Source organism: Athene cunicularia (genome assembly GCF_003259725.1).
Source record: "Athene cunicularia isolate RWA chromosome 7 unlocalized genomic scaffold, athCun1 chr7_part2, whole genome shotgun sequence".
NCBI classification, from domain to species: Eukaryota; Metazoa; Chordata; class Aves; order Strigiformes; family Strigidae; genus Athene; species Athene cunicularia.
In genome coordinates, this window is record NW_020799108.1 from 2,452,797 (window position 1) to 2,468,409 (window position 15,613).

The window sequence follows — 15,613 nt, forward strand, 5'->3', positions numbered from 1 at the left end:
CTTAATACTCTACAGAAGTCGAGTGGAAATTTGTCACAACCTTTAACATTTAATCCCTTCGCATACTATACATAGAAATACTGATTTTGAAAACCTTGCTTTTCTTAGTAAAAATGACGGTGTTAAGGAGCAGTAAACACTAATCTGTTTGGAAGTGGATGTTTAGCTCAATAGCAGTGGATTAGTTGGAACTCAGAGGGTAATTTATGCATAGATAATTCGTTACATGTTTTCATTATGTTCTGTTTTGCTGTCTTCCCACTTCTTTTTAGCAGAGGTCAGGGTCAGTTCCTTGGTTTAAGCACTGTAGATACATAATTAAAGTGTAACTGCAGCGTTTTTTCCTTCTCTGTATCTTTTTTGTTTTTAACCTACTGTGTCTTTCATTAGTCTAACAATACAGAATTGGAACAACTTGACTTAAAGAAAAAAAAAACACAAAAACCTGGTGCCTTCAGGCTGTCTGGTTTCTCTCTAAACCTTTAGACATTTAATCTTGTGAGAATTTACTAATTCTAGCAGGGAAAAAAATTCTGGTTACAGTAGCATCTTTACTAGATTAACGCATTTTAGTTAGGAGAGGGTGATTTGTTACCTTTTCAGACCCGAAACTGGAAGATTCTGTCATTATTTCATAGAAAATACTTAAACTTTGTGGATAGTTTGTATAGTTTTGTGTAGAATGGAGCAGCTGAAATGTGCCTGTCTCCATCAGAAAGAGAGTGAGCAGTTTCCTTAACTGTGTCTGGAAAGCTCTTTCATGACTGCATGTTCAGTTGCTTTCTCATTTCCTTGTAGGGTGTTCTCCATCCCTATTTAGATATTGCGCAGATTTTCATCGTTTAAGCGTATTCACACTCTTTAGCTCCTCTTTCTTCTTCAGGGCTTTCATGACATTTTCATCAGAGCTTTTGAGCATCTAGTTTAAAAGAGGGAAGGAAAAATGTGGAAAAGGGGTAGGAGGTAGGTGGGAAGTGTGCTACCTGACGGGTTTAGTTGAGCTGTCTAGTCTGGAAGCTTCTCTGGAAGAATGGGTACAAATGCTTTTTATTATCATCAGCAACTGTACTGTTGTAATGTGCAAAAGTAGTACACGGACAGAGTCATCACCCTCTTTACTTGGATAAATCAGTGCATGCTTCATCTTTAAAATTCCCTTTAGTAACTTGACGTCACCTGTAAGCCTGTGCTCTCTACCAGATGTCAGCACCCCTTGTTAATGGATGCTCTCCTCCCCTGGAATGGCAGCCTTGGTTGGTGGGGCTGGAGGCACAAGTGAAGAACGAGCTATGAAGTGCAGCTTAATAACTTCACCTATGAGCTCTCTGCATCTGAGTGACATTTCCTTTGCCTTTTACTTGGCGGTGGTCAATAAAAATGCCACAAAGCATGTTCAGAATATCAGCTGTGCTTTTCTGTTTGCAAGGGAAACATTGACATCTTGCACTAAGAGATTTTTTTTCAGATACAGCAGCTTACTGTACCTTTGCTTAAAAACATATGAGGAATTCAGGGATCTATTCAAAGGTTTTTGCTTCCTCATGTGCCTGGGTTGAGGACTTATGTGCCAGTGTTGAATAAGACTAAAATGGAAAAAGAATATGCCATTGGAATGATAAATACTTGATCTGTGTTTACTCAGGCAGTAGATTCTTGTGACATCCACATGATGACAAGTTTTGCCCAATAACCCATGCAGAAAGCAGATTTTTCCAAGGTACTCTCTTCACTATGTTGCAAAACAATTAATCTCCTTTAGGCTGCTTCTGCTGCGTTCTCCAAGAGAAATCCTACCAAAATTCTGCTAGTGTTTGTAGTTGGAGAAGGTCAGAGCACCTTAGCAAACCAGGTCCTGCTGCAAAACTCCATTTATTTCTGGGGAGACGTCCCTTTTAAGCATTGGTGTGTTCAGTGGTTGAGAGTGGTTCTTCAGTATTACTGGATAGTTTGCAGAGAAGCTTTCAACTAACAGATCTTTTTCCTATTTTATAACGAGAGGGAGCTATAGTATTCGACAGCAAGGACACTGCCAATTTGAAGACCAGACTGATTCACCACTGAATATGTGCTGCTGAATGTGCAGCACTTCATTTAAATTTTGCTTTCCATGTTACAAATGGACTGCTGTGCATGCTCACTGCACACGTGTACATCTCTCTCTCTTTGCTAAACTGTACTCATCAACATTTTTAATAATATGCATGGCAAGCCTTCCTGACAAATGTGATAGACTGTAAAGAATCTGGCAGAAATCAATAAATATCAAGCAATGAAGAATTTAAATAGTAAAATGATGACAGCTCATTCAGGTTAAAAATCAATAGTACAGTGTTGAATGTGGTCTTGGATACCGCAGTCAGATCATGCTAGGCAGGTGTTCTCCCTTCGCTGAGACCTCTGAGACACCTTTAGTGCAGCAGGGAGAAGGGAGATGCCAGCATGCACTTGGAGAAGCCTGAGTGCTGTGTTACTAGCTGGGGTGGACCCTGCAGTTCTGATAAATGTCACCGAGATAAATGTTTTTCAAAGTTTTCATTTATTTTGATTGCTGTGACAATATATATGTATGTATTCCATCAAAATTGGGTTGCAAACTTAGCAAGGACAGTATTTTCTGAGGTAGGAGTTCTGTCTGCTCCTTGAAGAACGCGCAGGAGGTACTAGCAGTGTAGCACACGGAGGTACCTTCTGTGCATTGCTCAGCAATGCTCCAGCCTCCCACCCCCAGCTAGCAATTAGACTCCAGGTCTTTTATGCTGACTTTGATAGGCCAGACTTGTTTTTTCTTTTACTGCAAAATGCATTTAAGATGTACAGGGGAGATTTGAGATAGGATTAGGTGACTAATAGATACTAACTTCTGGAATTTAATTTTTTCCTATTTTGGGGGTTAGTTTGTTTTTTAAATGTGTGGAATATTGCAGAAAATCCATAAATTTCCCTCTCTGTTGTCAATATTACAGCTATCAACCAGCAGAGGAAAGCCATTCTGCATTCTCCCTCTTCTTTCAGTTTTTAAACTTAACTTTATCAAACTGAGGAGCCCCAGCCCCTTGGTGTCCCTTGTGCCTGTGTAGTTTAGTAATTAGTATTCTTAAAGTTCATCCTGTCCAGGATCCCATTCAACCATGCTCTATTCCGGAATACTCTCTCCAGTGTAGTGTAAACTGTAAGCCAGTGTGGAACAGTAAGTACACTGCTGGAATTCAGCTGTTCTTATGAGCAGATTAAACCTGCTGAAAGATGGACAGCATGAGTGAATGATGTCAAATTTTTCTGAAGTCTCTAATCTTTGAGGTTCCTTAAACAAACAAACCCCCCCCCCCCCCCCCCCCCCCCTCAAATCCCAGATATACTGCTTTTTAATTTTTTTTACTGTCAGGCTTTCATAAGTATAATATAACAATAATATGTCCTCAAAGATCTATTAGAATTGTTGTGAAGAGCTCTTATTTTGGATATTTAGTGCTTTAGTACATCCATAACTGTTAGGATGTGCCACAATGTTTTTAAAAATAATACACAATGTAAGTGTGAGCTAACTTGTTTTCAGAAAGAAACCGATTTTCCTTAGTGTGTAGATTTCATGTTAGATTTAAAAATAAACTTCTTTGTTTTCTTTGGCTTTGAGCCTACTTATAACTGTAAGTGCATTGATTTAATATGACAGCTAACCTGTCTATCGTGATAGCACTCAAAAAAATTCCTGCTCTATTTTACAGTTGCTTAGGAAGACAGCTCTTCCCTGGAGTACTTAAGCAGCACAGGGTTATCTGGGGACAGCTGTAACTTACTTAAATTTTCCCTGTACAAATGAAAGCCCATTCACTACTACTGATCATTTTCTGGATCTGTAGGACTTGGTTACTTAATTTGCTTGTAAGTTTTGATTCTGTAAGCTTCTTTTGTTAGCTCAAAAGACAATAAAAGTAGCCCTTTAATTTTTTTTTTTTCCTGACTCTTAGAGAATTGGAGGAAGTAAAAGATGGAACTGAAAGAAGAGTTAATTTCCTGTGCATGCATTTTTGAGTTTTTGGTAACCACCCTGATTAGCTTCTCTCACCAGTTTCACTAGAAAAAAGTGATTAAAAAAAAAAAATAGAGGAAGATTTTGTCAGGATTTCCCTGTTTGATTCATGAAGAGAGGGGAATACGGGAAATAAAAAATCAGGAAATATAAATGCCCATTCATTTTGCCTGTCTCATAAATATAGTAACATGAAAATCTGTTACACTGAGATCAGGGGTGGTTTGTTGTTCAGGGTCTGTTGTTTCATTTCAGGGTTTGTTGTTCCATTTCATTTTCATGGAATAGAAATTCATTCTAGTGTCAGCCTTTTTGGAAGAACAATATCCAGAAAAACCCTCCTCAAAAATCCCAACAAACCAACCCTCTCCCCCCTGCCCCAACTCCAAAACCAAAAGAAAGATATATAAACATTTTTGAGTGTTATTCCATATTTAGCTGACCAAGCCAAGAACTGTATCTGGGGCAAGTTGCTTCCAATTAATCATTATGTAACTGGATATAGGTTCATAACCAAAAAAACCCCAAAACCTCTTACATTATTAGGAAGCAACGCCAGAATTTGTCTAAGATCATTTGCAGTAACTGTCCTTGTGAGCTAGTTTAGCTGTGATGTGGTTTTATGTTGTGTCTAATCTGGTGTAACCGTGTTGCCGCTTCAAGGGTAGTCACAGATTCCTCCCTTACACCTGCGCATTTCTGATGATTCTTGCATCAAATCGAAGGATCATAAGACCATGGCTCAGTGAGGTCAGTCATCTGATCCCAGAGGAAGTTGTTGTGCAAGGAAAAAATCATTTGGGGTGGGGGAGTGGGGTGGTGTGGAAGACTTGGCTTGGTCATCTTTCTCATCTTGCAAACATGCACTCTCTAGATCTGTTGCATGCTTTTTGGAGAATGGTCAGAAGGTTTTTTTTCTCAACAGCAGCCTTCACTTGCATCAGTTAGACCGAGTCTTTAACTCATGGCAATATACAAACTGGCCATTTGGTTCAGTTTTACATGTTGGATAGGACTGACACGCAAGTGTAGAGCTTCTTATAGCTTGAATGCATTGGGGTGTTCTAATGTAAATGGAAATCCCCAGTAGTTGTCCACTGGCCACTAATCCTGAGTGCTGATAATGTTCAGTACAATTTCAGGGGAGGGAGCGTTACAGAAGATGTAAGCTAGTATAGAAAAGAAGGAGTGTGATCTGCTAGAATACAGACCGTACTCATTTCCCTCTCTTTTTTTTTCTTTTTTTTTTTTTTTTTTAAAAAAAAAAACCCAACCCACCACATTCTAGCCAATTCAAGTACCTTCCTTTTCAAATTATGATCACCCAGAATAGAGTTAAGGTCACTGTAAGGCTGCTAGCATAAAATAGTCAATAGGAAATGAAATGGTACATAGCCATGAAACAGCAAAAATCTGTCAGAGATAATGTAGAGGGTTTTGATAATGGTGTTTGAGGAAGGAAACTTCCTAATAAAATGAGCTGGGTTGCACTTTTGATTACAATTTGTGTTGTTCTTTGTTTGTCGGTGAGGTGGTATGCAACTGAGGGCAGAAATCAAGATATTTAAACATTATTTTACTGATTTCCTTATTGGCTTGATGTTTTTAATGTGTTAAATTCATGTTTATAATGTGTCCACATAGGGAAATTGACTAAAGCAGCTCATGTGGAGTTTAGATTAAGAGCACGTAGAATAAGATTTTTTATATACTTTTTTTTTTTTTTAATGAAGTCTCTCCTGATTTAAAAGCTTATTCTTTAATATTCTGGTTAATTTACTTAAGGGTTGACTTAGGAAAATGTCTCGTGCTTGGTGTCTTTCCCTTTCAAAGTACACAAATGCTAATCTAAAAAACCTAAAGAATTCGATAGTTATTTTGCATTTTGTTGTATTTTTATATATTAGTGAGCTCTGAGTTGAATATTTTTTCTATCCTTTCTGCTCTCTGATCAATCAGGAATTTGTTTTTAACATAGAGAATTCTGTGAGGAAGCATATGAGATGTGTTTCCCTGTGCTCTTTTCTAGTGAAATGACGAAAACAGTGGAGATTTCTGGGGAAGGTGGACCCTTGGGAATACATGTAGTGCCCTTTTTTTCATCTTTGAGTGGAAGGTAAGATATTTCCTGCTTTGCCCAAGAAGTATCTTAATGAAAGGATTTCAGTTGTGGTTCTCTTACAATACCTATTATTTAACCATAGGGAAAAGAAACGCTTAAAAGAAAATTGGTCTATGACACTGTTTTCCGTTACCAAAATATTTACTAGTCTAAGTTACCTATGAGACAATACCAACCCTTTTGTTCATATATGTCCTTTTAATTACCTCTGTTTTTATCCTCTGAATGGTGAACTAGATTTTCTGTAGAATAATATAATACTGAAGGTATAGGGTCTAGGGGATTCTTTTTTTTGTGGTTTTGGGCTGGTTTTGTGGTGGTTGTTGTTGTTGCGGGGAGAGTGTGCGGTGTGTGTTTGGGTTTATTGTTTTGGTTTGGTTCTTGGTTTGGGTTTTTTTTCCCCGTTGGGTTTCTCTGCATAGAGACCCTTCCTTAGTGACATATCAGACAAGAAAAGTCAAAAAAATTGCTTGCCTGGTCATGCCTCATATTTTTCAAGCCACCTTTCAGATTTGGTTGTATAGCATTTATAAAATGTGCACTATACCATGAACTTTTCTTTGTCACAATACAATTACTTTAATTATAAATGATTTAACATAGTCTCTTGAGATCACAAAAGCCTATTATACCAGTGTGCTCATATTGATGTACTGTAGTTAAGACTGTGTCAGCATTTTCATTATAACTGTTTTCCAAGCTATGTAACTCAGATGTAAAAAAATTTTTTTTAAAAATTCTAGGCTGATATTTGACATACAGAGGCTTAGCCAGAGAGTTAATTTGACACTGGCAGCCCTGAATAAGAGATGAGAAATCGCCAGTACCATAAGTGACACTACAGTAAAATGTCTGCCTGTAACACAAAGACAATTACTGCAAAAGTAAATATTGTCTAATTCTTAAGTGTTTCTTGTCATCTTTCATGTAGGGCAGAGAATGTGAAGGGTTAAATTGCCTTGTAAAGGTCTGTGTGTGGAAGTGTTTTCTTGGCAAGATCTGAGTTTGTAAGTGGGCCCAAATTCATCCAGACAGTTTTATTTGCCAAATGGGGAAATAGCTGTCCACCTGCTGCCTGGAGAAATGTTGCCACTGTCTCAAGAAGAAAGCTGGTCTTCGATGGGAACTGCAGGAGGTTTGAATTGTGTCCTTGGCTTTGCAGGCTGTCTGTTTGTCTTGAGAAAGACGCTTGTGTTTGCTACCCCCTCATGAAATGCGGACAGTAGTTCTTTGTTATAGGCATGCCATAAATGTTGTGGTGTGTACACTGTATTTCCGGATCATTAGGTAAAAAATGCAATGAAATTGCAAGCTATTAAAATCAGTAATTATTGTGACTGTAATACAGTTCTGTGCTGAAGTATCACTGTTGGGTGCAGCTTTTAAAGACCTCCATGAAGAAATAGTTCCTTCGTCTACACAGAATACATGTTTTTATGTCCTTATTTACAAATGCTTTTGGGGATCCCTTGGAGCAAAGGGGCTTTTGACAGATGGACTACTTGTTTAGACAGTTGTCTTGAAATTTTAATGACCCTTGGCAGAACTATACTGTTATCTTCGTAAAAGCACTAGAATGACTCAAATCATTTGCCCCTCTTATTTAATCAAGCTTGAGACTACTGTATACATTTTAACTTACCATAACATGAGAAGGTACAGAAGAGCGTCTTTTATTTCTGTTAAGGACAAGGTACAATTTATGGGGGCACCCTGGCCATGACTTGGTCTGGTATTTCAGTTATAAAGTTATCTTCTAATAAGGTAATGCTGCCTTTAGCCTAGTGTTGCTGTAGAGCAAAATTTTTCTAGAGGTAGTTAAAACGTTGTATTAATTTAGAAAATCTTATAAAAAAATACAAGAACTACAAAACTAATGGAAATAATTTTTCCCTTTTCTTTTGCACTTAGATATCATTAAAAAAGGAAATTAAAATTTAATAGTGCATTAAAATAATGGTAGAATTGAGGCTGTGGTAAAAAGTAATGGAGCAATGAATTCAAGCTGACACAACATACGTAACTCAAGCCACTCAGGTACTACAATACACATAAGAAGTTTCAGACAAGTGGGCAATCCTGTTGCATTATATGGATGAAGCATCTAAGCACAACAGGATTAGTGAGCAACCAACTTAATTTGTAATTCCTTTTATTTCTCTACTTCTATTGATTTGTATCTTAATTATATTTCATTAGTTCTTAGGGTTTAGGTTTTTGGTTGCCACTAGTTGAGTGTTTGTCATCAACAGGGCTGCAGCTCCTCAACTCCACTGGCCCTTTGGATCCTTCAGTGAAGGGCAACACAGGTTGCAAGAGAATCTTTATGCAATAGATTAATTTTTTTTTTTTTTTCTGTTACATGTTTTGAAGAAGTAATATTTGGTAGGAACCAAGTTTTCACTTAAAGTACATTGATATGACATTTTTAAAATGTTATACAGTAAATCTAAAGTTGGAAGCATGGTGAATATGTTATTATTATTTGAAATAGTTAATGATGTGCTGTGTATCTGGTGAATGGACTTAAATACGAGGGGCAGTCATGAAGCCGAGAAGGAATACAAGACTTCTGTTTTGTGATTGGAGTGCTGGCACATTGGAAATTACATATTAATATTTTATGGAGTATAACCAATCGAAAATGGTCTCTAAAGGTCATCTGTCTTTGCTGCTGATGTGGTATGGAAATTTAGCAGATAAAACTAGATTATAAAAGATCTTCACAAACATGCAATTGTCGGGTTTTTTGGACATTATACTGGTATCATTGGGTATATCTATGTTGAGTTGTAGTCTGCAGTACAAAGATGCTCCAGGTGGGTCAGAAATACCTTAGCACTCCAGAAGAGCTAGCCACACTGGAATTTTGCAGCGTGCACACTTGTTCGCTTAACGCCTTATCAGAAGTTTCTGTGCTGCACCTCAGTTTTCAATTTGCACATAATCTGGTAACAGACAATTTAGGTTTTGATGTTCTGATGCTCTCCTGCTGCATGAATAAATAATATTGCTGTCATGTACGAAAACAAGGGGCTCTGGCAACTGAAATTTCAGAGACTTCAGATGTAGAAATAGTGGCTACTTTTTATCTTATTCTAATGCCTGTTTAATTTATTATAGTCAAGTTAGAAAATTACTTTTAATCTATTTGTGCTTTTCTTTGGAGCAAGGTGTTCTTACTTAGTGGCAGAAAAATATTGCATAAGCTACATTCAAACTTTCAATTGGATGAGGAGATCTAGGTCTTTTGCTGTTTCTCCAAGTATGATTTACTTAAGGACTTAAATGCTTCCTGAAGTTCCAACAAGTGGTATAGTCCAGCAGTTTTTCGTGATGTTTCATGCAATCCCCTTTTTTTTTAATTAAAAAATGAGCTGGAAATTCTTTTGCTATGTTAAGTATTTCGTAATGGTCTACTCTAACTCATCTTATACACAGTAGAGATTAATACCTATTTTTAGTTGCTATAAATTTATACCAGCAGAATAAGGATAGTTTTCGGGGGGTTTTTTGCCTTTTAGGATGCTGGGACTCTTCATCCGTGGTATTGAAGAAAATAGCAGATCTAGGCGTGATGGGCTTTTCCATGAAAATGAATGCATTGTGAAGATTAACCACGTGGACCTTACAGATAAAACCTTTGCACAGTAAGTGCTGGTTTACTGATTCTTTTAACTAGCCAGGATTTTATTCAAGGCTGTGTTTATAAAGTGATTCATACAAAGACATTAATATTTATTTCAGATAAAATGCCTGTAAAATTGATACCTGGCAGAAACTTTGTAATTTTCTTTCTGAAACCTCCAAATCAGGTGAAAATTGAGGATCAAATTCATAGTCTTAGTGAAATTATTGTCCTTACTTAATTTAAATAACATAAAGAATTTTGATAGCTATCTTTACTTTCTAATTCTTCTGGGTTTTTTTCATATTTTCTTTGTAGTTTTTCCTCATAAGACCTTCAGAATGAATCAGCATCACAGCATGTTTTTTAGGGTTCTTTCACAAATGAAGTAAGATTTTTGTGCTGCAGCATTTTAAACATTTAATTTTTTTGAAAAATACTAGTGCTGTCAAACTATGATTAGTTTAGCTAAATGGTCTCACCTCTTACGACTTTTATTAAAAAATTGTTGACATTTATTATCTATCTCAAATCACTTTAAGTAACAGGTTGCTTTGATCAGCTATGAATTAATGTGACATCGTTGCACAAAAGAATAGCCTCTCAAATTTCACAGATATTTTCTGTAGTAATTAAATAGTAATTTGGTTTTACTTTTAATCCATATGTTTAGACAGCTGACTGTTTATAATATAACAAAAATCTATTGAGATCTCAAGGGAGTTGAGGCTTAACTTTCTAAACAGTAAGCCAAATGTTCAAGGTTTCTAGGCTGAAATCAAATACATAATTTCATTGTTAGGGACAAATAAGTTTTCATCAAACCAGTGTAGTTCTGTAGGGTAGATAGTACCTTGTTTCTGAGGCTGTTTTTTTTGCCTCCTGATAGATGTCATGTTACTGCTTTCTGTGTATTTGGTGGTAAATGTGTTCTGTTGTGATGTAGTTCATGTTGTTCTCTTACACCTATGAAAAATTCCTTCATAAGATATCAACTTCATCAGTACATAAGTGTTGGTATCATATTAAAATGTTAATTGCCTCACCTGTGAAATTTTGCAATTAATCTCAAATGAGATTTTGCCTGAATCGAAACCTCTCTTTTCAAAATTCTATGTGATATTTTCTTTACAAATTTCTTGTCTCTTTTGTGTTCTCTTCAGAATGTAACTAGAGCACCAGAGGCTTTAACCCATGAGATGTATGTGGAGTGGAGGACTCCGCATACTTTTCTATAAGGTTACGAGGTTTTGGGACAGTTAGAAATATTAAACTTTCCAGTTTTCTGTCAGGCTTTTCTTCAAAATCAGAAATGCAGAACATATCACTTCAAGTTTGAGTAAAGGTTTGGGATTTGGAAGGGATATTTACAAAGACAATTGTTAGTTTGGAGAGGACAGTTTTGTTAGATGATATCTCTGTCATTGGCAGAGTGAGAGAAGTGACTAAAAGGGTGTTTAAGTGCAGAGCCTAATTTAGTTGGTCTAAGTCACCTTAAGTTAAAATAGCAAGTAGTGTGGTTGCAGTGGCATTGGATCTGAGGAGGAAAACTGTGGGCAGTGAGGCCTCAACATCCATCTGAGGACTGGGGAGAGTATTTTGGACAAGCTCTAGCTGGTCCCTTATCCTGTTACGTTGTTCTGGTGAATTGCTTTCCAGAATACCCTTCTGTATCATCTCTCTTCCCTGGCTGTTGAGAATGGCTAAAGAAAACCTCTTTCCAGGTTGAAACTAATCTCCGTGGATATGCCTTTTAGTTTTCATCGGGTATGACATAACTGTACCAACCTGACGGAAGTCCAAGTTACAGAATGCAGTAATTGTAATGGATGTGATGAAGTATTGTCCCAATGACTATTGACCCACAAACAGTCATCAGATTCTCTTCTGAGAGGAAAATCTGTTTGCTAGTTTCAAATTGACATTTCTTCATAACCCTTGTAAAAACTGTTTTAACACTTAGCAGAGACTGTTACATACTGTCTCTTTCTGTTTTCAGCAGAGACTTTCTAGTATTGCTCCTGATGATTGCTGCTTGTGCAGCTGTAATAGCAGCCTACTTTCTGTATTCCCATGTTTATAATAGTTTTATATATTGGGACTGTTGGTCTGCTTTTTCATTTGCTGTTAATCTATTCAATTACGCTCTGTTGTGTCGCAGTTTCTAGCACCTCTTTTAATTGACTCCCTTATTTCTTTAAAGTATGCATTTGGGGTCTCAAGAAATGTAAATTTCTCCATCCATTATTTTTTCTCTTTGAAGTACAGCCAGTTATTTTGCCCCTGAAGACAGCATTTAGGCTTTCCCATGGGATGTCTTGCATTATTTTCACTGGTTTTTTGTTTGAAAGAGATCTTATATTTTCTCTTTCATATATTTAAAATATTCATCTCCCCAAACTGAGTTAGTAAATTACCTTGTAACGTATGATGAAGTGACTACTTGCAAGGATGAAGACAGAGTGTAAAAAAAAACCTGGTTAAGACATTGCATCCTTATGCTGGGAGCATGCCATAGTTTCTATGATCAGGGTAAGGTCTGCCCTGGAAAACCTTCACAGGCTACATATAGGTGAGCAAGTAATCTCAACCCCTGCAGACACAGTGGAACAGTCCTGTTACAGTTCTGAAACCTAACCCTTGAGGGTGATGCTGGAAGAATCTCTTCCTACAACACTCTTATTGCTACCTTTCTTTCCCAAGTTTGTGGTGTCTTTTCTGGCAGTGTCTCCTGTCAGTGAACATGGTTATTCTGACTCTCAGTGCACATACACTCAGTGTAGCCAAGATGGTTCTTTCCCACAGAACTATCCATTGGGATTGCCCCCTGACTTCAGTGTCTTCACGCTGCAAAAAAACCCTCAGAACATCCCCTCCCTTCTACTACCTACAGCTGCAAGGTAGTGGTACTGTGCGGCTCTGTTGATCTGGGAAAGCAGTACGCGTGTGTTCAGGATGTTAACCTTTGTGGGGGCTTCCTTTCTGTATTAGTGCAAAAAACTTGTCTGTTTTCAGAAGTGCTTTCAACACTGACTCCTGTTGCGTAACTGAGTGTAAATCCAAACCCAAGACTTCAGTGAAATACTGACTTTGCCTGAAAAACATGCTGCAGAAAAGTAGCAGATATACAAATTGTTCTCAAAAGGACCCCATGATTTACTTAACAATTAATGTGGCCATTACTTCCACTCTTGACCTGATTCTGCTAAGCATAAGTTCTTCTTATTAAAATGTGCTTCAGCTACTGCTTCTGTTTGTACTTAAGTCGACTCCTTTGTTCCTTTAGAATCCAAGGTTTGTAAAATGTCTTGATGGACCAATCTACGGGTTATTCAAATCCGGGGAAGGCTTTATGAACAGTTGCTTTGGCCAACTTATCTTGATTGCCTTCCAGTGCATGGGAACCTGAATGCTGTGCTGTTACCATGTTATCAGTTCAAGGGGAGTAGTTTCCTTAAATACTCTAACACAGTTTCTGGTGTTGCAGTTGAGCACATCTATAAAGACATTGATTAAGTAAAGTCCATATATCCACCTCAGCAAGAAGCTACTGCTTGGAAAATGTGAGCAATTCTTACCTATTTATCCATTTATGTAGAAACACACAAATAATTGCACGTTTTTGGTCACCATTTGTTGGGTTTTTTTTCTGACATCTGTATATATCCCGTACCATCATCCTTTTCTGTTGCACCATTTGCAGTCATAATATTTCTTCTGAAGATGTCCATATATCCCATGCCATCGTCCTTTTACACTGCTGTGGAATCAGCCAGCAGTTGCATTAGGGATGATGAAGGTATCTGAGGGGCGGTTAATCTGTACTCGGAAAAAATGGAGTCCTGAGCTTGCTTGGAGTAGATGTGTCCACCAGAGGAATTGGTCATAAGTGCTCAGCGTGCCTCTGTGCCAACAAGAAGATATGTAACGAATACTTGAAAAAAGTAGCAAGCTGTAACTTCAGGAGTCTTTTGATGAGCTTTTGCCATCAGAACTTTCCTTCCTGATGCTCTGCATGAAGAATTGCATTCATTAGTTTATTCTGGCAGATACATTTTCATAGCAGCCTAGGAATCCTGACAGGTATGCTGTTCCTACCTGAAATGTAAGGAAATGCTGTAGTTTAGAAATCTTATTTCATGCATACTTTTTAGAAAAGGGACCCTGTAGATCTGAAGGTAAGGTTATTTCTTCATGTTTAAGAAAAATTTTTGCCTTATTCACTGTAAACAACTTCAAACTTTGCCCATTTTTTCTGGTTTATTATGTGAATTTTTGTCCCTTTCTTTTGAAGGGCTCAGGACATCTTCCGTCAGGCAATGAAACTTCAAAGTGTCATCTTGGAAGTGCTTCCTCCATATAATCGAGAACAATATGAGAAGTCTGCTATTGCTCCTCTTTGTTTTCTGGATAATGAAGAAGGAGTTCTAAAAACAAAGATTCCACCTCCTGTTCATCCAAAACCTGCTCTGAAAACAATTAACCTTTCTGGAGCAAGCAGCTTGGAGGCAGGTGTACAGGCAACACTACAGCAAGCTAAGAGCCCCAACCTCCCACATCTGGGTAGAAAGTCATCTTCTCCCTCACTGTCTCCCCTTATGGGCTTTGGCAATAAAAAAAATGCAAAGAAAATAAAGATAGATCTGAAAAAAGGTAAGTCTGTGGGGAGGATATGGTTAATTCTGTATCATATTGTCTGTAGTGATACCTTAACTTTTAACTAAACCAGTGACATTAAAAGTACAAGCAAATTATTTATGGTTTAAAAGTTCCAAAACTTCCAAAAGCTAAAGGAATGTTAACACTGACATTCTCAGCAGTCCACTTCCTTGTAATTTTTGGATGCGTGTTATCCACACTTCCCGTCCTTTAAAAACATCTCAGCCACTGATTATGTGGAAGGTGTTACATTAGCAACATGCGACAGTAAGAGAAGCTTCAGCCTTTTTGCAAGTAAAGAATAAAATTTGAACTGTCTCCTGGTGACTTTTGTTATTTTTATTCCTATCTGCTAATTGACCCCAGCACTGTTATGACATTGTTTTAAAGATATGTTTAAAAAATATGCTCCGCTCTGTTTCATGTTATCCGAGAAGCTGACCACAGATTTACCTGTCTTTCCCTGTTTTATTTTCTGCAAACCTTTGCTTTCCATCTGTATTTATTCAGCTGTCAGCAGGCCAAATTTTGTGTGTATATCTTAAATTGCTGCTCTATGCAGATGTCTGTCTTTGCATGGAGTAACAGGTTTATACACATGTAGTAAAATGTGCTTAAGCAGATCCCAATTAGCATTCATCTTTTCTGTTTTTTTCCTGTCTCTGATTTGGCTGAGAGTTAAATTTGATGCTAGAACTGGCCCTTTTTAAAAACTTTATTCTTTTAACATATAATGAATGTAATCAAGCTGTCATTTCTTAAATTTTGTTATTTCTTAACTTAAATCACTCATTTTTACTTCTGAACTCTTCAGCTTTGCATTAACAAAACCTACTTCATCATTTTCCCTATTTTAGATGCAATGCTTTTGATTCTGAAACAGTAATTTGTATTTTTAGAAATGGTAGGAATGTGATACTGACATGATATCTCTGGAAACTATCACATGGGTAGTAATCTTGCTCAGTACAAGATTTTTATGCACCCTGCTATTCCTGGGTGGCTTCGGTGGCTTATAAGCAATACCTGCTAATACTGATTTTACTCCCCAATTATTTGTTAAAACATTTATCTGTTAACACTTTTCCAAGCAGCAAACAATCTCACTAGTGAAAGCTTTGAAATACACTTTGTCCCTTCTTAACAACAGCATGTTGTCAGCGGTGCTTGCATTCAA

At 37.3% G+C, this 15,613-nt stretch overlaps 1 protein-coding gene across 1 annotated transcript in view; it reads left to right on the top strand.

Annotated features, from left to right (window-relative positions):
- The window catches only part of PARD3B (par-3 family cell polarity regulator beta), a 494,000-nt gene that overhangs the window by 255,321 nt on the left and 223,066 nt on the right, over positions 1-15,613 (top strand). The window contains exons 8-10 of the mRNA XM_026853194.1: positions 6,057-6,143; positions 9,674-9,799; positions 14,072-14,430. Of these exons, the coding sequence (XP_026708995.1) occupies positions 6,057-6,143; positions 9,674-9,799; positions 14,072-14,430 (572 nt within the window). The remainder of the gene's footprint in view (positions 1-6,056; positions 6,144-9,673; positions 9,800-14,071; positions 14,431-15,613) is intronic.